Genomic DNA, 24,339 nt, shown 5'->3' on the forward strand with positions numbered 1-24,339 from the left:
ATAAAAATATAAGAGTATCTAAGTATTCATAGAATATTGAGATATAATAAAAACTATTAAATTATAAGTTGTTGCTTTAAATATTTTATTTATTTAAAAATTTTAAGATTATAGTAATATCTATGTTTTTACATATATATGAATATGATGTGTACACGTACATGTGAATAATATTAATAAAGATTGAATTTAAGATATCAATTTTTTAACTAAATTAACTTCTATTGCAATTAAACTTATAATAAAATATTATAAAAATAATTAAACTCTTAATACATTTATAAAATACATACATGTATCATATAATTAAACTCTTTATATCATCGTTAGAGATTGATTGGCAAAATAATCATAATATAGTAAAATATTACAAGTAATATATAATTATGGATACCGATATTTCTATTTCTTGATATTCATATCAGATACTTGTGTTTTTAAGTTTTTGTCGACTCTCTTTACTTTATTTGAAAATAAATATGTGCATTTGTGAATTTCATTTTTATCGTGTCAATATTTAAAAATGAGTTAGTCTCTTGTGATATGTTCTTGATCGTTGAAACGAAAGTTTCCAAACGAATTGATGGAAGAAGTATTGCCATTAAGTCCGGGTTTTTGAGTGCCATAGGAATGGGCTGGACGAAGATTATTATTGAATCGGATGTCTTTTTAACAGTCCAAACAATCGATCAATTTCCATCATTGTTCGTTGGAAGCTCCTGTGATATATTACATTAGGAGTCTAAAGTCGAATCTGGAGAATACTTCGATCAAGCACTGTCATCGTAGTACGTACTAATCATACGAATTGATGGAAGAAAGTATTATTTCTCGTAGGGCGACAGCAATGATCCAGCCCCCCCCTACACCACACCACACCACACCACACTGGGTGGATCGTTTAATCGAAATGTTTTATTTTAAAAAAATAAAGGAATTTGGAATTTTGGTGTGCTATGTATAGGCCAACAGAAACAGGTCAAAAGATTCTCAAATTACAGCTAAGACTTGAAAGACGTTAAAGGTTGATACAACAGGAAAATACATCACTTACACAACGGATATGTTCGTCTGAAAGCTACAAAGATATCATGAATTTTTTATTTTTTTTATGAAATGCAATTTGAGGGTCCATTCAAAAAAACATACGTCGACCGCCTTATAAATTAATAAAAAAAAAGGTTTACGATTAAATGCGAACGAGACAGTGGCCAAGTTTGCAGTTGGTCTCTCTCCCGTGTTGCTTTTGTATTAATTCCCTCAGTAATTTGTGATTCAGTCTGTGGCCAACAGTCGGTGTACTCGGGGCCAGTGTTGAGGTTGATTAGACGGAATGGTGCTAGGGAGAGGTGGTACGTATTTTAACTTTTTTTTCCAAAAAAATCAGCCTTTAATATATAGTCGGGTTTTCTTGTATTTATAACCTGTATACTTAATTTGAAACTTTTAATTATTTTCTGGTTTGATACAATCTTTTAGGCTTATTTGGATACATTGTGGTGATCTATTCTTTTGAATTCATCCCCTCTTTCTCTTTGGCAATCCATCTCAACGATTTTTAAGAAAAAATATAAATTGGAAAACAGGGGAATGAGAGATTGGTGAGAGGGCAGAGAATTTTGTCTTTTATCAGCGCAATTAATTCGTAGGGTGACAGCAATGTTCCAGCCCCCCACTACACCACACTGCACTACCTATTTGTTGTACAACACGGGTCAACTTGTCCAAAACACTTTTAATCACAACGGATAACCGTGCCCATGCACATTGTGGTATTATTAGATAAAATCTAGATGTATGGAGGGATCATTACGATATGGTTTTGCTGTTTTTTTTTTATAAAAAAAACACAAAAGAATTTTTAAATGTGATACGTTAATCTTTAAAAAATATCATGATTTTAAAGATAAGATTAGATTTACGGATTTCTGTTGGTTTGAGATTTTTTGGTAAATGATCCATTAGAACGTAAAATATTAAAATATATATCCATATTGATTTGAAAATATTGTTTTTCAAGTATAAAATAGAACTGAAATCATAAAAAAATAAAACCGGATAAAATAATAATCAAGAATCGAAAAAAAGTTAATAAATTATACATGATCGGGCACAACATGACACTCACAAAAATTGATATTTACAGTATATTGTTATTTTGTTACGTTCAAATTTGAAACAAAATATCTGTAGTAAAAACAAAAGTATTCTAACAAATACATGAGTAATATTCAAAAAGAAGTTTTTTTTTTTTTTTTTTTTTTTTTTTTTTTTTTTTTTTTGCATGAGAGAATTTTGAACGGGAGTCAGGAAAAATGAATTGCAACTTCATATATATAAAGATTATTATAAACTTAAGTCAAATACTATAACAAGCTGTTTGGTGCGATTTTTGATTTTTTTAAAAAATGTTGAACCATGCATATGGTATGATTTATTATTATTATTTTTGGGCAAAAACTTGTGTGAGACGGTCTCACGGATCGTATGTGAGACAGATCTCTTATTTGGGTTATTCATGAAAACGTATTACTTTTTATGCTAAGAGTATTATTTTTTATTGTGAACATCGATAAGGTTGAGCCGTCTCACAAATAACAAGAGACATATTCTTATTTTTTATCGTGGTTGTTGTAAACTTGAATGTATTCGAAATTAAAAGCGAACTTATACTTTGAGCCAGAGTTCAAGTATATACAAATATATTTAGTTTCTTCGAATTTTACACGAGTAAAATTGGATATATACAAATTAATTAAATCAGATCTCGAAAGCATCGAATTCTCGAATCTATTGACAAAAGTACCTCCAGCCTCTATTCCCCCAATCACCTGTAGTCGTATAAAATGAGAAAACATTATTGTGGTACCAGAAATTAATTTCTGGCCGGCCACCATCATTCATTCTCACACTAAAGAAATATATATGTGCTACTAATTTATTTTCTATTTTAATTTATGTTGAAATTAGTATTGCAACCACCGCCTAAAAGGGAAATTATAAATAACTATAATAACATTACACTTTTTGTCTACTTTCCTTACAAAACCACAGTCTCTCTCTCTCTCTCTCATACAAAGAAACCGACGAATGGGCCGTGATACCAGCCACCGGCGATCATACTTCTCCGGCTGTATGTCACCGTCTTGCGTTCCGGTGCACGAAGAGTACACCCGCATTCACATTGACCACGCCGACAAGGTCCATCGCAGCCGGAGACTGCGAAAGCTCCTCCGAGACATAGTGAACGACAGCAAGATCAGCATATACGGCCTGCCGAAGCCTCCGACGTTCCAGTACGATGCTGTTAGCTACTCGCAGAACTTCGACGACGGAGGCGATGAATATGGCCACTATGTACAGATGATTCACGGTTTAAGGCGCCGGCAAGTCATGATTGCGCACATAAGTACCAACCATCTTTAATTCAGTACCGCAAATTTTCATGCTTTCTTCCTCTAATTCCCAATATTTTGGTTCAGAAACATGTTTCTGTACGTACTTTCTTGAACATTGCCTGTGATATCCGTTTATGGTGGGATATAAAATCCAAAAGTTCAGTTGATTCCGAATTAACATTTTCGGCGAAGTAAATTAATTTTTCGATCGTATTATTTGTCCTTGTGTCTAAATAACCAAAGTAAGTACACTTTTATCATTGAGATTAGGCCTTCAATTTAGAGTATACTCAACTTATCTACAATTCCATTCGTAATTATATACGTAGAAACTTTTTCTCATAGATATATAAAAACATGATGCCATTACTTTTTTTTCCCCATTCTGTAAAAGCTATGACCTAAATCACTGATTTGAGAACTAGCATTCCACGGTACTTTAAAATTCGACGACTAATTAAGAAATATTTTTTGGATGAATAATCCGTGAAACTATTATTTTTTTCTCTTTCCGAATACGAATTCTTTCAAATTAAACAATTAAATAAAATGATAGGAAAAAATACAACAAATTCGATGTCATTGATAGGACATGCTAAGTCCAGCTAAGTAGTGTAGATAGGCGTGCTCGTCACCACATAGCGTAAACATTTATCCGTATATATATATATATATATATATTTGTAAAGGAGAATTTTATAAGGATCTCAAAGTCCATATATTTGTCGTATTGGGATATTTAGTGCCACTTGGTGAAGAGGAATATAATGTGGTTTGTTTTTATTATTATTGTTATTATTTTCAGTTGGGTTAATGCAGGCCCGGACGGCCAACATCTTTTTTCACTCCTTATCTTTTGCAGTTCAAGTATATATATATATATATATATATATATATATATATATATTACACACTCATGAACTCATCTAACCAGAGCGATAGCCGATATATAGCTATATATATTACACTCATGAACTCAACTAACCAGAGCGATAGCCGATATATAGCGCGGTACGTACTATGTGAACAAGTAACTATTAGACTGCTTCTTGGCTTTCCAAGAAATTAAGGAATCGCCAATGAAAATGCACAAGCCAGTAGTGGACTTCCGAGAATATTCCAACCAAGAAACTCCAATAAGTATCAGAAACACAAAATCCATGATGCCTAAAAGTGAAACAACAAAAAACCCGTACACAAATCTAACCAATGTGTACGAGTCTCAATGAGTTGATCAGGATAATTGACTTAATCTGTAGTTTTCTGTAACTATCGTAAACTTTTTGGCTAAACGCAATTTTAAAAAAATCACAGTCTCCAGTAATAGAACCCATGTTGTACGCGAAGAGTTTTTGAATTTGAGCTGTTTACAATCAAAGGAAGATAGCAACGCATTTTCTTCAATTCAGCTTAGAGATTTGTCAAGGTGCGTATACCTCATCTCTATATTACAGCACGACAAGCATGAAAATGAAGCACAATCTCAGCTCATTTTTTATTTTACACACCAATTAACTTACAGTTTATCTCTAAAATATTTTGTCTTTGTTTTAAAAAGTTTCTATCTAATGAAATTATTGTTTCCATATTTTCTAGAATTCTCTTATGGAATTGATTTTAAGTCAAGCATTGAGTATAAATATGGAGTGCCTTATATATGGAGTGCTTTATAATCGTGAAAGAGCTTTTCGGTGTGAGTCTTTTAGTGCGAGTCTTTTAGTGAGGGACTTTAGTTGGCGGAGGAGTTCTTGCATAGAAGAAAAATATGAAAGCAAAGCCTATTATGAAAAACAATTAAAGAATCACTGGTTAAAAATTGTTGCATGGAACTGCTGGCGATTATATTGTAGCCCATAGTTAAAAAATATTCCTAGAAACCAATAATCAAATCACTAAAGATTAATATCTTTCAAGGGTATTCGACAGGTGAACGTTTGAACAATATATCAGGATTTTGATTTCATTATCAACACTTTCTTGAGCGAGCATGTCGCACATAGCTTGCCCAATATGGTTTACTTGACTAGAGTGATTTGCTGACTGTTATGACAGTGCAACGGTTTATCCAGCGCACATGGAAGAGTAGCGGCTGCAGATTCTCATGTCATAAGTTTTTTTTTTTGAAAGATTTTTATTTATTGAAATCCTTAATTATTCATCTCATGTTAGGTTACTGCCTTATTCGCACGAATTAGCACGACATTTGACCATGTAAATGATCATTTTCTTATAAAATTCATTTTAGTATGTTTTAATCACGCTTAAAAAAATTATAATAATCCTTCAATTAATTGACCATCAACTACGACTATATCAAAAAATTTTAATAAACAGTGAATAGTGTACGTTGGTTGTTGTTTTTTTTTTTTTTTGGAAAACTATAAGTTCGATCTAATTTTAACATTCTTAAAAGAAAACCAAACTTAAATTTTAGTCTAGTGAGTGACAAGGGCTCACCTCTCCTACTTAAGACACAACCACGTTTTAATGTTCATTACTAACTATTTTCATATAAGTTTAAGCCTATCAAAATAAATATTTATACAATTATCTATTCACAGTACCATAAATATATAAAATTCAACGTGGTTGGTAGACCGAACTTAGCATCAATAAATTTAAATTACTTTAATTAGTCAATACATGTATTCTACAATTCACCTTCTTCGTCAAGTCAACTCTTACCCAGTATTTTTTTTAAAAAAATAAATTTAAAAATAAAATAAAATCGAATACACATCTAGCCAGTAAATATCCGGCCTATGCCAACTATTCTTCAAGTCAACCCTCAAGCGGTTTATATATATATATATATATATATATATATATATATATATATATATATATATATATATATATATATATATATAGTTTTAATAGAGATACACACTTCCATGAGCATTGATAACATGATACTCACTTGTGTTTTATTGTATTCAAGAAGTCATGAATGTTACATCGTCGATCCTCACATAAATATGTATGGTGAGTGTCCAATATATCAAAATTATGTATATATATAATCATGGTATGATTTTAACAGATTTTTCTTTAAATTCAAATAAAAATTTCAATATATGCTATGTTTGAAATATACTACATTTTTAATTACGGGTTTTAAAAAAAATGTAAAATCTGAGTATCATGATGAAGAAAGATGTTGGTCATACTTAGTGTATATATATTATATCTCCCTCTTTCACGCGCAAAGTCAGAAATTGTTTGTAATAATTATAGAGAATTTTGACATTCTCTAGGTTGCTGTGTTAGTCAGCTGCTTGTCTTGTTTCAAAAAACAAATTGGGTTTCATGGAAAAATTGTTGGGCTTGCTAAGGATTACTGTAATAAAAGGGATAAACCTCGCTAAAAGAGATGCCAGAAGCAGCGATCCGTACGTGATTATTAGGATGGGCAAGCAGGTACGGTTTTACAGGCCAGTTTTGAAATGTTTCCGGTTGATGGCATTAAATTTTCATACGTATGTTAATTCCGATTCATTTTCTCTCTCCCTTTGTGCAAAATCTTGAAGGCAAAAACACTGATTTTGTGCATTGTATTGTTATCGATTATGATCAGAAACTAAAGACCCGTGTGGTGAAAAAGAATGTCAATCCTGAATGGAACGAAGAATTAACACTATCCATCGAAGATCCAAATATTCCAATCAAACTGGTACTATCTTCTTTAATTTCTTTGCACACTATCTATCTATAACATGGATCGTAACATACTGATAATTACATTTTCTCTATCTATCCTATATATGTACATGCAAAAGCTGCACGTCAAGTCCATATTTTTTTGTCTATAAACTCGAAAACACGACCTTTTGACCTCATCAACTCTGCAGATTTAACTCGTAAGTTTCCAACCAAACTTCCAACTTCCAAGGGGCAGCTCATGAGTTCGATCCCACGAATTACCGTCCCCGATTTTTATTTTATTAAAAAAACAGATTGAGAATTAAAGTTTTTCTAAACTCATTGCAGCAAGTGTACGATAGAGATACATTCTCCTTTGACGACAAAATGGGGGATGCAGAATTGAGCATCAAAGCCTTTGTGGAAGCTATCAGAATGCGGCTGGAGAGCGTCCCCTGTGGAACCATAATCACAACCATCAAACCAAATAGAGAGAATTGCCTAGTGGAGGAGAGCTCTGTAATATGGGGAAATGGACGAGTTATCCAGCATATGTTTCTGAGACTTCGAAACGTCGAGTCTGGCGAAATCGAGCTCATGTTGAACTGGATCGACATTCCTGGCTCCAAACGTGTTTAGAGTTCGAGTTGTTTTTGTGTGTAAAATAAGCTCTTGTTGTGTTACGCCTCCTTTATTCTAAAAATAATAATTGAGGGTTCGCAATATGGCTAAATATAGATAGTGTAAATTGACTAAAATGCAAAAAAACTGTAAATTAATAAACACAGAACATAAATCGACAAACAATCGGTGAAAAATAACTAAATTCAAACAAATGCAAATTAGAGGATGAAGACAATGAAATGATCGATATCACACTTTTACTAAACTAGGTATTTTGCTAAATTTTTAGTTTTATGTTCGATCTACTTTGTTTTAGTACGTTATTTCGATCACCCATTGCATAAATTTTGTCCTACGATATTAATCTAGAAGGTACGTACCATGAAGAAAATCAAGACCTACGTCCATCATGCATTAATTTTGTTAGCCAAAATAATTGAATCGAAAATATGAAGACTACGGGTAAAGAAAAGTGAATAACAATAATCTTGTGTATGTAATCACAAAGCATCATAAGTAATAAATATATTATCGAAAGTATAAAAGTCGTGTATATAAGAACAAAAAGAAACAGTAAACCAAATTGAGATATGTAACAAGTACAGTTTCTTTAAAAGAAATTCATCTCCTCGGATATGTGCTTCGAGAATTAAGTCAAACGACTATTTACCAAGATACAACAAACATACTTATAGCGATGCAATACAAATCACCACATTGCCGAACAAAATGGTACTTGAACTTTACAAGCGGATCACGTAGAACTACAAGCAACCTGCTGCGTAGGAGAAAAAAGTAGGAATGGGGGAGAGAGCGAACGTTTTTGTTGGTGTGTTATCGAGGTTGTCACAACCTCTATTTATATATGCTGATTGCATTCATATGAAAAGTCATATGAAGCACAAACAGTTAGCCAGATGGAGCACCAATTGTGAGGCCCAAGCCCTTGAGCCCAATTATAACCTTGGCCCAACTTTGTCTTAGGTATGTAAAACTTCTAACCCTTTTTTTCTCTCATTCTATACTACGTTAAAAAAAATAGAATTCTCTCAACTCTCAACTCTCTCAAGTTCTCTTGGAGTCAACCTTAATTTCAATACTAGCAAAAGATCGTAAGTGGAACGTATATTTTCCTGATATGTTATAATATTTATCTTCATGATATTTTAAGTTGAATATATAATGTATTACATGTTGATCATTTTCAACAAATATTTTTTTGATGATGTCTTGATCTTGTTTGTGACTTTGTCTAGTAGGGTAAAACTAAACACTTATGATCCAGTCTGGGGAGTTAAGCCAGACATTCATGATCCAATCTGGGGAGTTAAGCCAGATATTATGATCTGATATGGGGAGTTAAGCCATATATTTGACGTTGATTATTTTATGTTTTAGATCTACTTGTGAATAAGTTTTAAGGATATGATCTAGTGATAAACAAAATGTTATAATGTTTCTTTTTAATTCTTGAAGATATGCTCCCTCTAATTACTGAGTGACGACTATATCACTCACCCTTACATTTCATTTCAGATGAGAATGAGACAGAAGAGCAGGAATCGACTGAATTTTGGGGATGGTGATTTGGCTAGAAAATTTATGATTCTTTGTTTAGTGTTGACATTTATTTGAATAAGCTAAGATTTCGTTAGGTCTCATATCCTTTCGATCCCTCTCCTGTCTCAGAAGTTTATAGGATAAAATAAAAAACTAATGCAGATTTACGTGATGACTTCTGAAAAAAAAATTAATTTTTTTCCCACGGTTGAAAAACTCTGACTTTTGTTGTGATCCGTTTGTTGGGTTTCATAATTTACAGGGTTAAGCAGATATAGAAATTAAAGAGTTCCAAATTGAGATGGGTAAATTATCAATGTCCAAATATTAAAAGGGGCTATTTTATAGCAGATGAAGTGGATCTTTTGACAAGGCTTCATAAAGTTTCAAGAAACAGGCAAGCAGTTACCCCAATAAAAGATACCCGACACTCGAGCTTGTAACATTAAAGAAAACATGGTTTCATAGGCTGACAAACTTTTGTAATTTCAATATTTTAAATTGTACAACTTGAACGTCTGCAAGTTCGGGTTTCAACCGATCTCCCATCAGTGACACTTATTTCACACCCAACAGTTTATATAAAAATGATAATTACATAAAACCCAAACCTCACAAGATATCACAACTAGTCAAGTCAAATAATAAGCCGCTGGAGCCATTCAACGAAGAGCCACAACAAAATTCACAGTGGTGTAACAAATGTTCTTGACACAGCAGAAACAAACAAGATCAGTAATATATAGAATGACCCCATTTTTCGATTCAGCCTGAAAAATCACATTACGGAGATGATTGCCCTATTTTTCGATTCAGGCTAAAAACTATATGAAAAGAATTTCATTATAATATTTTATGGTGTACAACTTAAGAAAAAGATAGTGTATTGCTTCTTTCAATATTCAACGTGAGCCGTGATTTAAGGTTTACAGCAGCTATTTTATACATACATTGAGAGAGAGGTAAAAAGGAAACTAAGATTACAATCCCTTAATTTAAGAACTATGACAGATCATCTCCTTCGATTATGAAGCAAGATATCATTTATCCCATTGATATGATTATTCTTTCCCTCTTCATCGCTTCTGATCTTGGTATCTGTTATATTTCCATAGGAGATTCCATCATTCTGCTCTAATTTAGGAGCTGAATGTGTATGGATGTTAATACAACTCACTCTCTGTAATTCTAAAGACAACACACTCTCTCTTAATACAAGAGAACAAAACAACTTACAAATATTATAGACCTAAGCACTCAAATGCTATTAGATGAGAGAAAACTCGAAAGAGAGATGATCTGAAATGAGGGAATGAGACAAATATTTATAGTAGTATTTTTACGTGTTTCACTTAATGTTGTTTTATTATTTAATTTGCACGTCAAAATTCTTTAATTAACCTGGTGGGCAAAAAAGTAAATAATAATTTCTTATGGTAAAAAAAAATAATTATATTTGAACATTTGTCTTGTTCATGCATGCCCGGAACACACGCAGACACCTTTAATGATAATTTATTTCATCATTCAATTATATTTGAATAACCAACTACATATACGGCAAATATTTATGTTTAAGTACTTATAATGCAAAATCGATAGCTTCTACAATCTTCATATCATTCATTACGTCTTAAATTCAGTGTCCCACCAATATCAAAGTTGGAGCCCATCAATTTGACTAATTACTGATACTGATCCAGCCAGCAGTCCATCTTCTATGCGCAATATTGGTTTGGCTTGGTCCCCCCTATGCCCGCGCGCGGATCTACTAAGAAGATGACGTGTTATCTAATATTGTTGTCACGTCAATACTACAACGTCAAACGATTAAGATTTAAAAAACAAAAATAAAGAATGTTCAAAGAAAATGTGGTTTTCCCAAACTAGTTATTTGGCTAAATTTTTAATTTTTATTTTATACTTCGTTTTAGTAATTTATTTCGATCACTCATCACAATTAGAATAATTGTATAAATGACGTCCGGATCGATCGGACCACATAAAGAACTAACTAGGTCCATGATGCATTAAGTTTCGTATCTGTCTACCTTTAAATGATCCCTTGCCCGTGTCGTATTGAACTTCACAAATAAGGATTCTTAAACATCGTAGAAGAAAAACAAACAAAATGGACAGCAATAATCCTGAAGGGAAGAAGAGAGGTGCGTGGAGTAAAGAAGAAGATACGCTCTTGAAGAAATGTGTTGAAATTTATGGAGAAGGGAGGTGGCATCTAGTTCCTCTCAGAGCAGGTAAATCAATCCACTCTCCCTAGTTAACGTTGTTTATATCGGTATGTATGTCTTTGCTTTTGGTCCTTTTAATAAGTCATCAAAGTAATTTGGATTTTATTCACTTTTAGCTTTTTCCCAAGAGATGTGCGTCTTCAGATAATGCCAACATAAGCCTCGATATTGTTGTTGTGTCCACATGGTGTTAGCACTCCGGGGAAAATGGAATAATAGTTATAGACTAAGTTATTAGTTTACTGTTAATTATTTTGACAAATTACAGTATCAAAATAAATAAAAAACAAATGTCGATTTCCATTACAAGTTTTGAAATTTTTCTTTCAAAAATATTTGGAAATGTTGAAAAAACAATCTGATTTTTTATTGTTATAATTTACAGGGTTAAACAGATGTAGGAAGAGTTGCAGATTGAGATGGGTAAATTATTTGTCTCCGAATATTAAAAGGGGTTATTTTACTGCTGATGAGGTGGATCTTTTAACAAGGCTTCATAAGCTTTTAGGAAACAGGTAAGTAAGTTATCCCAAAACAAGACATTCGAGCTTTTAACATTACATGAAGGATAGAAATACAAGGATTTTATATATCATTTTGCTTATCGTTTTTGTGAGTGTTACTTTTAATGCAGATGGTCGTTGATTGCTGGTAGAATACCGGGACGAACTGCGAACGATGTGAAGAATTTCTGGAACACCCACATCATGAAGATCTCATCTACTGCGAAAACAAGCTGTAAACTAGTTGAGAAAACAAAAATTGTAAAACCCAAACCTCACAAGCTGTCAAAAGTACTAGCCATTTCGAATAACAATAAGCTGCAGCAGCCATTCAACGAAGAGCCACAAAAAAATTCACAATGGTGTAGCAATGTTCTCGACACAGCAGAAACAAACCAGATCAATGGAATAAGCCTGTTTTCGATTCAGAACGGGTTGTTTTCCGGCGGGGGAACGATTAAAAAATATCATGCCGGGGACATTAATTGTCCCACTGAAACAGATGGTGGCGATAGGGTGAGTGAATTCTCTGCTGGTTTTTTTAATTTTTTTGAATTTGAACATGTTTAATTGTGTAAAGTTTATCAGTTACCACTTCCGGCCGTAAAAGGAATGAAACCGGTTCAAATCCTCTCCTACAAATTATACCACACTTGACCCCTTAGATTTGCCTAGTTGTAATGGATGATGATTACTCATATATAATTCTTGCACTTTTTCCCTATATTATGGTAAAATAGTATGTACTACTTATGGAAGTTTATTCAATATGGATTGTACAATAAAAAAAATGTTGGATAAATGAATAATGAAGAGGTGTTGAGTTGTATAGGGAAGTGGGATGTCTTAAGATGGCTTGTCCCACATTGAGAAAATCACCACATGAAGTTTCCCTAATAAGCTCCAAGTTGAGATAGGGGTTTGGGTCCCAAGGGGTACCAGAAGTTTTTAGAAGGGGGAAGACGCTAATACGATGTATCTTGGTGAAACACACACGCGCTCGTCTCGTCTCGGGTCGGTGCGGTGCGGTCTTTGACAAGTATTAATCTTTACCAAGACACGGCCCAAAAACAGAACATGGCGCGCGGCCGCGCGCCTTGCTGTGCGTGGCAGTGTGCTGCGCGCGGCCGCGCGAGTTGTCGCGCGGCTGCGCGCGCAGCGCTGTTTCTGAAGGCACTCGCGTCCCTTGGCTGTGGATGGCATCTGGTTTTGGCTCAAACAATGTGTCTCTTGACTGAAATTGTGTCTCTTCAATGTATCCAATCTGGAAAGTCATGTCTCTTCTATACATCCATTGATCATCTAAAAATAATCCCTCCCATCAAATTTCGAAGATTGCTGGAAAAATCACTACACTTGTTCTTGCAATTTTCTGCTATTTCTCATACCATCTTGCTGCATAATTTCGTCCAACACTTGAAGGTTATTGCATATATATTGTTCGCTGAAATCAAGACTTGTAGTGCTGCAAAGTCTTGACGTGAAGTCGTTGTATCTTGGGGACGATTGCCTGCAACGTATAGCACTTTATATACGTGCAATTTCGTCTTGCGGATAAAGGACTTTCCTTGCCTCGACTTGATATTATTGCTGCTAATTGTTCGTGACTACTTGGTTCGTGAATCAAAGACATCTCCAGGGTAATATATTTTTATAACAATAAATAAATTGATCCCATTAAATTTTGTATTTTATTTATATAAAATACAATAATATGAGTAAAATTATAAAATTCAAGATTGTTGCTCTAAATAAATAGCACAATCTAATCATAATTATATAATGTAATAAATTATATGATCTTTAAGTACTATATTGTCCATAAAAAAAATTATATGTAATATTGTCCTTAATTGGATGCCACTTTACCACCACAAATCGATCATCTGATTATTTTCAAAACTAAATTGTTGCTCGTATCGTTTAAGATTTAAATATATATCATACCAAAGACGTGTTCAAGAAGAGAAGTTGATGGGATATTATTTTATAGGAAAATGCTATGTGTACATAATGGGTTACATAGAGGCTTACATGTAATTATTAATTAATTATTAAATTACAAATAAAACCCTCATCCTAAATTGATAGACTACCTATTCTATTAATTATTTCTTCTCCTATCTCAGCCCTCACTCGAAATCGATTGACCGTATCTTTCTTCTCTTCTCCCAACCCTCGCTTCCAAATCCATATGCGGTAAAGACGAAGAAAAAATCGAGATCATAGAAATATTCTATTGCTTATCGAGACGACCATCTATTCTCTTTGTTTTACATCTTTATTACTGTAAATTAAGGTTAGTTTTTTTCTTCCAATTTATTGTTTCGTTTGTTTTAGCTGTAGATTCGTAAAAGAGATTGTAGATTGTTTCGTTTGTCTAATTCTAATTTTGACAATATAATAATTTATTATTGTAGTTACAATCATTAATTTTTTTAATTTTAAAAATCATTACTATTAATTTTTTATATGATTTATTAAATATTGAAAAATATAATATTTATCAAAATATATTTTTTTAAAAAAAAATTGTATGATAAATCTCAGGACTTGCATTAAAAAAAAACAATTTAATATTATTGATAGGAGAAGAAATAATGAATGGAATGTGTAGTCTATCAATTTAGGATGAGGGTTTAATTGTAATTTAATAATTATTTAATAATTACATGTAAGCCTCTATGTAACCCATTATGTACACATAGCATTACCCTATTTTATATTGTATAATATCTTGATCGAGCACACACAACACGTACGTGCATTAATATTGCCTTCATATTCATTCTGATGTTAAGAACCAAAGTCGTCGGTGCATATAATCAATTGTCTATGTTATAAAAATGAAATATAATATTTTTCAGGAAAAAAAATGAAATATAGTTTATTTAATGATTCAATGATCTTTGAATAACGTAGAGATAGACAAATTTCCACACGGGTTTGGGACCTCGCGGATAAAACCCGAAACGGAGAAGGGGATCCCCGATTTTTTTTTGGTTTGGGTTCGAGTTCGGTTTTTTTTTAAATCTCCGATGAAATTCGGGACGGGTATGAAATTACTATACCCGAAATCTCCAAACCCGCCCCGAAAATAATATCAATAATAAAATAATAGTATTATTAATATTAATAATATAATAATATTATTATTTTTTAAAATATTAATAATCTTATTATTATTAATATTGATATTAATATTATCAATAATAATAATAGATAGTAATAACTTTTGGTTTGAGAAAATCTCCCAATTCGTCATCGTCTTGTCATATTAATATTTTGCAATGGAGATGAGAAGTTGATCCCCGAAGTTTCGGATTTGAGGATTCCCTGAACCTGAAAAAGCGGGGATCGGGATGGAGATGAGGGTGGGGATTTCAGGGATGGAGATGGTAATGACAAATCCGTCCCCGTCCCAGCCCATTTCCATCCCTAGAATAACGTAACCATTAATCAACTATATACACAATGAGTAGGTCTCATGTGAGACCGTCTCACGGATCTTAATCCGTGAGACGGATCAACCCTACCCATATTCACAATAAAAGTAATACTCTTAGCATAAAAAGTAATACTTTTTCATGGATTACCCAAATAAGATATCCGTCTCACAAATATAACCCGTGAGACCGTCTCACACAAGTTTTTGCCATACACAATATACCAATTATAAGTCCAACGGCTAATATTTATGCATATTCACAACGAAAAATCAATAGTTTCTACAATCTTCATATGATCAATTATCATGTCCCACCAATATTAAAAGCCTCTCATTCAGAAGGAAAGTAAAAAGAAAAAAAAAACTTATTTCAATCAAATATTAATTTGGCTTGGCCCCGCATCCGCTGATCTACGAAAACTAGCTAGCTGTTTGGCCAGTTTTTTAACTACTTTATTTATTTCGATCGACCACCCTTCAACGATACAAAAAATAAAAATAAAGAACTAGCTAGCTAGGTCCATCATGCATTAGCTAGCTTGCGTGCCTGTAATGCTTTAGATTTTAATTTCCCTGCCTAATTGCTTGTATTAAACACCACAGAAGAAGGTTTTTTGACATTGTAGAAGAAAAAGGCGAGCACAATGGAGCTAGAGCTGTAATCGTGAAGAGCAGAACATATACTTTTGGGGTGTGTTTGATACACGTGATGAGATAAATAAATGATTGATTATGCTATAGATAACAAGATTGATATAGTATTAATCAAACATTATGTGATACTATTAAAATTGTTTGGTTCAACATTTTGAATATGTGATTAGCTTTTAAATATAAATAAATTTATTATTATACCCTTACTAAATTTATTTATTTGTTGTACAAAACAATGCATGATATTAGATAATAATAATAATAATAATAATAATAATAATAATATGTTAATAATAAAGATATTAATAATATTTGAATTAATAAGTGTAAATATCATAAAATTAAATATAATGAAAATAAAAATATTATTGATAAGCATAATCAACATTAAAATTTAGTTTTTATTATTTTATTAAAATATATACAATTTTTTTTAAAAATAAAAATATATCTTTATATTTTTAAAATTTTAAATCAAATTAAATAATAATGATATATATTAAATATTAGGATCACATCTAACGTACAACACTCTAAAATAAACTTTTTATTCAATAAATAACTTTAACACTTTAAGAAATAAAAGGAGAAAAATGTAATTTATTGAGTTGTGATTGTGCATCACACTTGTTTGTTAGATTAATAATCAAATAGTTATCCACAAAATTAGATCTTAAACCGGGTCAAAATGATTATTAAAACTTATTAAAATTTTAACCAAACATTGGATGACTATTAATCTATCTTTGTTTAATCCACTCAATTAAACACACACTTAAAGAAATGTGTTGAAACTTATGGAGAAGGGAGGTGCATAGCATTTAGTTCCTCTCAGAGCAGGTAATTTATCAACTCGTCATAATTAAATTTGTTTAAATAAATTAAACTCAATCATACGTCGTATGTGTCTGTTTTTGCTTCTGCTATTTTTTTTATAGCCTAAATAAAGTTCCATTAATTAACATGATGATAATAAGTCTAAATGCACAGATTTAGTTACAAATTAGGAATGGCTTCCGAAAATTCAATATTTCACACTGATAATTCATTTTTTTATAGGGCATGGCGCTTCTGCATGATTAACAAGTTATGAGTATCGTTGTATTTTTTGGGTTTTGGTTAATTATTTCATTTTTAATCGATGATTTAATAACGTAAAGCATATATTGGTTGAATCAGATCGATGTTTTTTTTTTTGACAGTCATGAATCAGATCGATGTTGATAATGCAATAGAAGTTTTTTTGGGGATTGAAAGGAGTTTAAATATTGCGAGTTAATACAAAGCGACAGTACACTATGAACATTGTCAGCTGGTACACCTTCCCACACAACAAAACAACAGCAGCAATCTTCTCGCTGGCATCAATGTCCGCTCAATCTTGGCTATTTCCGCAGGACCGAATAGAAGATTAAAAAAAGATATCCCTTTTCTTGCAAGAATTTACTAATCCTTTAACTTCGATGAGTCCTATGTTGCCTGCTTGAGTTTCCCCTTTCAAGCCATCGATGTTACGTCAACAATAATTTAGCTAGGCCATTGCTCTGAAGAACAATTTTTTCTTGGTGGATGAGTGAAATTTCTTTCCTGTTGTCTATTTTGGGACTTAACATATGGCTCTTCATTCTACTACTGCTTCGAGCTTCAGCCGTGTCTCTTCGAATTCTCAAGTTTCTGGGCTACCCAATCGGTATTGGGTTCTTCTCTTCTCCACAGGAGATTCAGTGTCAAAACCAATGTCATAGTTTTTTCTACAAATTAAGCCAGCAGCCTTCTGAAGGGAAATATACTTTCTATATTAAATTGATTTTTTTAATATTATTTTTTTATTGCTTATAGTATAATATTTAATTATGGTTTTGTCTTTTTAGATAATTATGTTAAGATTTTATTGTGATATAATTTCTTTCTTAAATTTAATATTAATAAGATTATGTGGAATATTTTGTTTTACTTTTCTAGATATTATTTTTCTGATAAATATCTTCTAGATATAATATTTATGATAATAATTTACATGATACGGTATTATTGATTTGTTTCTAATAGAATTATTGCTTACCATATATTATAGATTTCTTTATGGAAGATAAACTCTAGGAGAGATGAAAGCTATACACAAGAGGTGATCAATGTGAGGTGATTGAGGGTGAATAGAGAGAAGATTGTAGAGAGAGACTCAGAGAAATTCATAGAGTTTTAATGGAGGAGTTTTTTTGTGGGAAAGTTTTCGTGTGAGGTTCTTGGAGTTTTTCGTAGGAGATTTGCGTGGTGCTCTTCTCTCTCAATCATCTACACTTACACGCACTTGTGCACGCCGTGAAAAAGTCAGAGAAATAATCCTTCGAGGGACGTGCTGTTTTGAAGAGTGCAGATACCAGGTGTTGCCGTGAATGTTGGGATATCTGCAAACAACATCTGTGAAGAAGTTGGCTGAAGACAATTTTCGTGGATTCCCTTTTGGCATAACGTTTTTAGCTTTCTTGATTAAGTTTTTATTCTAGTTATTTGTTTTAGAAAGCATTTGTTTTCTCAACTTGTTGAGGAAATTAATTTTTGGTACAATCACTAGTGATAGGTTTTTGTGTAAACATTGTGGTTTTCTAGTGATTAATTTTTGCTATAAGGCACCGCACAAGTATTTATACTTGTGCATATTTAATCTTGTCCATCTATTTATTTAAAGCGAATTTGTGTTACAAACGTTAATTTTCCGCTGCATGTAGATGTTGTCCATCTATTTTGTGTTGACTACCGATGCTTATGTTTTTCAAATTTGACTTGGTTTGTTTCTTCATTTCGAGGGATGTTATTTTCTAAAATAATGGTTTAGCCAATCAAAGACTAATTAGTTATGGATTCTCACGGATTTTCGGTCCTCATCAGGCCAAAATTTTCCACTCTGGTTCAATAAGTTTAATCACTGAACCTTGTAAATCGGCCCACGTTGTTGCCACAATAGCCGCAAAGGAAGCCGACGTAATCTTGTCATATGATCCAAATTTAAGGCTTCCGTTGTGGTCTTCTGCAGAAAGTGCAAGAGAAGGCATTCTTAGCATATGGAATACAGCGCTGATATTATTAAGGTTATAGATTTGAACCTAATTGTTTTTTAGATCATAAAATTTTCAATGAAAAGTATGGAGTCTTATGTTTGGATTATATAAAACATCAGATAAGTGAGGAAGAGATATGTTTTTTGACAAATGGGGAAGATCCGTGTATGATGATAACGTTGTTCGTAAGTTATGTCATCCAAATCTCAGATTATTCCTGGTCACTGAAGGTCAAGAAGGTTGTCGATATTATGCAAAGGTGTGCTTTCTATATCGTGATAAATAGTAATAAATTTTCATGATATGATGTTATAAGTTTTTAGATTTTGAGCCTAACTTATCATTTTTTTCTTCCAAAATAGACACTGGGTTCTTTTCTAACTTTGTAGTGGATTTTTTTCAGGAGTTGAGTGGAGGAGTGGAGGGTATAAAGGTGGAAAGTGTGGATAGCACCGGCGCTGGAGACGCTTTTGTAGCTGGAATCTTATCAAAGCTAGCTGCGGATACCTCATTGCTTCAGGTAACGATAAACCAAAGGCTTCTTATCGCCGGTAGTTTTGCTGCAGGTAACGATAAACCAAAGTCTCTGCTCAAGTTGGTTTCGTGAATTTTCTCATTCAAATGACCAAATTTCGACATACAGGTAGTTTTGTTTACATCTCCTGACGTGTCTGCATGAACAATTTCCCCCTACTGTATATTTCCTTGTATTCTGAATTATGTATGAAATTTGATTCAGTTAATATATTCATGGAAAAAAGTGTGCAAGAGCGAGATGGTTCAGAATAAAAGAACTTTACGATCTCTTATTGCCATTTTCCTTTTTTTTTTCTCGGTAATAATTTGATTACAGTTTTAACCAAAAGTTGAGAGCTTTGCCATTTTGACTACGAGGCCACGACTTGTAAGGTTTTATTTCTTGAATAACAGTCTACTCAAATCCCTTTTTTTTTCTGAGATCGATCTTTGGGCCCAGTGATCTCACCCTCTTTCTCCCTGTAAGTGGCTCGAGTTCGAGCCCTCTCCACCCCATAGTTTAGGAAATAAAAAAAAAAACAAATCCCTTTTTTTCTTAACGTGCTAGTTAAAAATAACTGTAGGTAACTGGCAATCTTGAATCATCTGCATGACGGCATGGCATGCTCGCTAACATGGGATATGAAATAAGACAAACCTCATATTCATAAAATAGAAGAATCCATAGTCGAATCACTACATGTTATTCTGTAATAATCATCGTATCATAGTGTGATATATGAGTTACGCCCCAGATTTATTGATTCGCTGACCCTCGTCCTAAATACTTAGTTCGAGCCAGTCGCAGCCCTCGAAGTCGGCAAAAACAAATTAGATCGTGCCATTACTGCTCTCAAAGCAAAGATAGAACAATGCAGAAGTATACAATCACATGATATCTAACTAAATCAGACTTATTGACCATATCTTGGCACAAAGTTTCTCATGTCACCGGCAGTGGAAGTGATAATCGTCGTCAAATTCGGCTCCTAACATGGCTAATGAAAAATGATTGCTCATTTCATTCTTCATCCCCTGAATTTGAGAATTAAAATCAGTTGCAGTGCTGTTATAACTTGTCAAAACAGCCTTCTTTCTGCTTAAACCAACGGATTTTTTTCCTGTCAGTAATTTGATAATCTCACGCATATCTGGCCTAAGAGATTCCTCATAGGTTATGCAAGCACTCGCAGCTTCAATTATTTGTGCTATCTGATTTGATTGCTCTGTGGTGAAGTTTAGTCGTGGATCAAGCAACTTTTCCACCGCTCCTAGCTGCAACAGCGGCTTCGCCTACAAGGATGAAGGGACAGAATTTCCATTCATAAGGTTGTATTTTGCCACACCATACTTGAGTAAAAACCAGGAGCAACAATAGAGCAATGACGTACCCAAGAAACCAAATTTTCTTCTCCCCGTCCTCTTCTTGATTCAATAGGTTTCCGACCAGTTATTAGTTCCAACAGAACGACTCCAAAGGCATAAACATCGGTTTTATCAGATACTTTGCCATGCTGGAAGTATTCAGGAGCCAAGTACCTATAAAATTCCAGAAAAAATGGTTCTTGTTTAGAATGGAACTAAGACAAATAATACTTGAAAGTTCTAGATGCATACCCAAAAGTGCCTTTAACCGTTTTACAAAGAAATGGTACTGAACGCGCTGGAGTCCATGTGGCCAATCCAAAATCGCACAACTGCAGAAAAAACTAACAAAAAAATGAATATAAAAAATCTCAGGTGACTAAAGGTACAAATGCAGATTCAAACCAAAAGGCGATCCAAGAAATGGACCTTTGGCTTCACTTTGGAGGATAGGACGATGTTTGAGGGTTTAATGTCCCTATGAACAACACATCTCTCTGTTCCATTATGCAAATACTCAATCGCCTCTGCAATTCCCACGGCTATCTTATACCTAACAGACCATTGAAGCGCAGGACAGCCCTTCCCTTCCGTATTCTTTTCTGCACACAGCATTACATCTTGAATCAACATAAACTTCATAGGACACAACATATGCTAATTCTTCTACAATAAATTCAGGAAATAAAATGCAATCGATATGAAATTATACCGTGTAAAAATCGCTCCAAGCTTCCACCAGAAGCATACTTGTAGACCAAAAACATGCCTTCCTCATCGTCAATACAAAATCCCAACAGGGAAACAATGTGAGGATTAAGTAAAGAACTAGCTATCATTAATTCCCTACAAAATGTCTTTGATGCCTCCTTGTCTTCTTTATCCAACCGCTTAATGGCGACTGAAGTTCTAAGAAATCCAACACTTCCTCTAAACACACAGCTCAATGCTCCTTTCCCTAAAACTCGTCCTACCCATACAAAAAAACACACAGAATTGAAAATAACAAATCATTTAGACGCACAATTATTATGGAAAAAACCAATTGAGTACCTTTGGAAAAGTTTCTCGAGGCACGGAGGATGTCAGAGTAGCTGAACCTTATTAAAGAGTGTGACACATGAGAAATACTCCTCTCCAATGACTCAATTCTCCTCCATTTTAACTCCCTAGTTTTAGAATCAGCCAACATGCCATTATCCAAATTCACCATCAAAACAGTAGCAGAACAGCTACTATTTACAGGCATTGATTCCAGCTCAATCTGAGAGCATAAACTGAATCTGAAAGAAGAGTGAACCGAGTGTGGCTCCTCTGCATCACATCCACCAGGCCCAGCCAGCAACCAAGCCTTGTTGTGCTCCGAATTCTTGCTAGAGCTCCGCCGTCTTCGGCGCGGAATGACGCAAGCTAAACCAAAATCCCACATCATTCTTACTGCAAAGACTCGAACTTCACTTCGTACTCATCAATTTCACAGCAATGGGGCTTATAGTCCGTGCAACCCGTAACTGAAAATTCCATTACGGATTATTTAACAACTATCCAAAAGCAAAAGCACGAAAATCCAGGAACTAAAAGGAGAGACTGAATAAAGCAAAGGTGAAAAGAAAGAAAAAGAAAAGGTGATACCTTTGCTTCAAAGAAGAGGATTGGATATTATAAATTTACTTCTCCAGTGAAAAAGGACGAGTCTTGGATAATGGCTGCGCATGTGCATAAACAAATTAACTGCAAATTTTACTTATAAAATCAAAAGACCACTGGAAATCTGTAGTATATATGGAGCATTAATGTAATGCTTCGAAAGACACCAGCCTAAATATATGATGAATTAAATATTCTAGAGACAGGAGAAATGTGAGTGGCGTGAAGAGAAGAAAGCGGGGGGTGGGGGGTCAGATTCTTGGTGGTGTTAGTGAACAAGACAAACAAAACCCACTGATCTTATGCATAAAATATTTAACGCCCATGTCTCTTAAATCAATGTCCAACAATGATTAGTTAGGTGATTGAAACTTGGAACAAAGTATCAAAATCATATAATCCAATCTCCATAATATTGTGGAGTATCAATAATTCAAAAAAACCTACAAAATGCGACTTTGTACTAATAATTTTATGAAATAATTAGAAGACTTGGAGAACATGGATGATTGTGATTTGATAGATCGCCTGCCATCAATCCATTCAATTGAATTCACATAATTTGGACAAGATTTAATTATTATGATTATAGGAAAATGGGGTATTTTAAAGTTAAATGAGGACTTTGGATTATGACTAAAGAATAATTTGATGTACCAAATATTAGCACAAAAAAATTTAATGATGTAGTTTGGTGACCATCCAATTCCATAATTTCTTATCCCTAACAACCATAACCGACAGGCGACATAGGATCTATTTGGTCTTCACCAATTTTGCTTAAATTTGTTGGCCTCAATTTGGGTGTCTTTTTCCTGTTTATAGTTTGTGATTATGTTTTATTACATTATATATACATATGTACAAGTGTTGGGAAGAGGCTGGGTTGCATGCCTTAATCTATTCTGTTGATGTGACTTCTGAATCAGTGGTGGAATGATTGTTCAAGGTGCTTGATAAGCTACAGACACCGTGTATTGATAAGTTTTCTATGGTTGCATGGGCTATTTGGAAGCAAAGGAATAACAAAATGTGGAACTCTTCCCACGGTTCAGGTCGGGATACAGTTGAGGCAGCCTTGAATGTTTTGTACGAGTGGATATCAATAAAGTCCCAGGCGATATGTAGCAAGCTCCCAGAATAATCTCAAATATGAGTTGTAGCAGATGCGACTTTTCCGAATGGGCCAGGGGTTACGTGATTGGGAATGGTTTTACGGGATGATGCTAGTGCTTTTATTGGGCGCCGTTCTTAACATGCTTTTGTGTTTGAGTTCAATTTTATTTTTTGTTCTTAAAAATAAAATCAAAGACGATCTAACGAGTCAATTTATAAAACAAATATTCTATTTGAGATACTCATAAAAAAAATTATTTTTTATTGTAAATATGGACATAATTGACTAAACTTACTAATAAATATTTAATATATGTAACCATCTCACAAGAAACCTAGCAGTATTTTTGGGAAACAGATTTGGCGTATTTTAGATATGAAAATTTGGTTCATGAGATACGCAGCAAGAAATACATATTCCTCTTTCTCAAAAAAAAAAAAAAAACACTTCCAATAAATTAAAATCAGAGAATTTATTTCCAGACACAAAAAAATATTCACAAAATGAAAGTAAGAAAGAATATAATGAGGATATTTTGAGCACAAAATAAGGAAAAATAA

General features: G+C 33.3%; 3 protein-coding genes and 1 long non-coding RNA gene across 6 annotated transcripts; 3 read left to right on the forward strand and 1 right to left on the reverse strand.

Annotated features, from left to right (window-relative positions):
* Positions 1 to 6,582: 6,582 nt before the first annotated feature.
* LOC140835941 (protein C2-DOMAIN ABA-RELATED 4-like) lies at positions 6,583 to 7,741 on the forward strand. The gene is made up of 3 exons (XM_073201352.1): positions 6,583 to 6,818; positions 6,976 to 7,071; positions 7,389 to 7,741. The coding sequence occupies exons 1-3, from the start codon at positions 6,708 to 6,710 to the stop codon at positions 7,677 to 7,679; spliced, it is 498 nt and encodes a 165-aa protein (XP_073057453.1). The 5' UTR covers positions 6,583 to 6,707; the 3' UTR covers positions 7,680 to 7,741.
* A 3,503-nt stretch (positions 7,742 to 11,244) lies between these two features.
* On the forward strand, positions 11,245 to 12,750 carry LOC140835942 (transcription factor MYB1-like). The gene is made up of 3 exons (XM_073201353.1): positions 11,245 to 11,479; positions 11,859 to 11,988; positions 12,108 to 12,750. The coding sequence occupies exons 1-3, from the start codon at positions 11,356 to 11,358 to the stop codon at positions 12,544 to 12,546; spliced, it is 693 nt and encodes a 230-aa protein (XP_073057454.1). The 5' UTR covers positions 11,245 to 11,355; the 3' UTR covers positions 12,547 to 12,750.
* Positions 12,751 to 18,833: 6,083 nt separating this feature from the next.
* Positions 18,834 to 19,899, forward strand: LOC140835943 (uncharacterized). The gene is made up of 3 exons (XR_012118954.1): positions 18,834 to 19,164; positions 19,254 to 19,393; positions 19,538 to 19,899. It is a non-coding gene; the product is annotated as an uncharacterized lncRNA (long non-coding RNA).
* Positions 19,900 to 20,293: 394 nt separating this feature from the next.
* On the reverse strand, positions 20,294 to 22,926 carry LOC140836382 (pto-interacting protein 1-like). Of its 3 annotated transcripts, XM_073201861.1 has the most exons (7): positions 22,648 to 22,921; positions 22,069 to 22,526; positions 21,728 to 21,985; positions 21,445 to 21,617; positions 21,268 to 21,347; positions 21,042 to 21,189; positions 20,294 to 20,943 (listed from the first exon to the last, which is right to left on the reverse strand). In XM_073201861.1, exons 2-7 carry the CDS (start codon positions 22,445 to 22,447, stop codon positions 20,599 to 20,601), a joined length of 1,383 nt encoding a protein of 460 aa, XP_073057962.1. In that variant the 5' UTR covers positions 22,448 to 22,526; positions 22,648 to 22,921; the 3' UTR covers positions 20,294 to 20,598. The 3 variants fall into 3 exon arrangements, with proteins under 3 accessions (XP_073057962.1, XP_073057964.1, XP_073057963.1); XM_073201863.1 differs by lacking the exon at positions 21,728 to 21,985 and having other exon boundaries at positions 22,648 to 22,926; XM_073201862.1 differs by lacking the exon at positions 22,648 to 22,921 and having other exon boundaries at positions 22,069 to 22,619.
* Between the last annotated feature and the right edge of the window lie 1,413 nt (positions 22,927 to 24,339).

Source organism: Primulina eburnea, chromosome 7 (assembly GCF_022965805.1).
Source record: "Primulina eburnea isolate SZY01 chromosome 7, ASM2296580v1, whole genome shotgun sequence".
In the NCBI taxonomy this organism is placed as follows: Eukaryota; Viridiplantae; Streptophyta; class Magnoliopsida; order Lamiales; family Gesneriaceae; genus Primulina; species Primulina eburnea.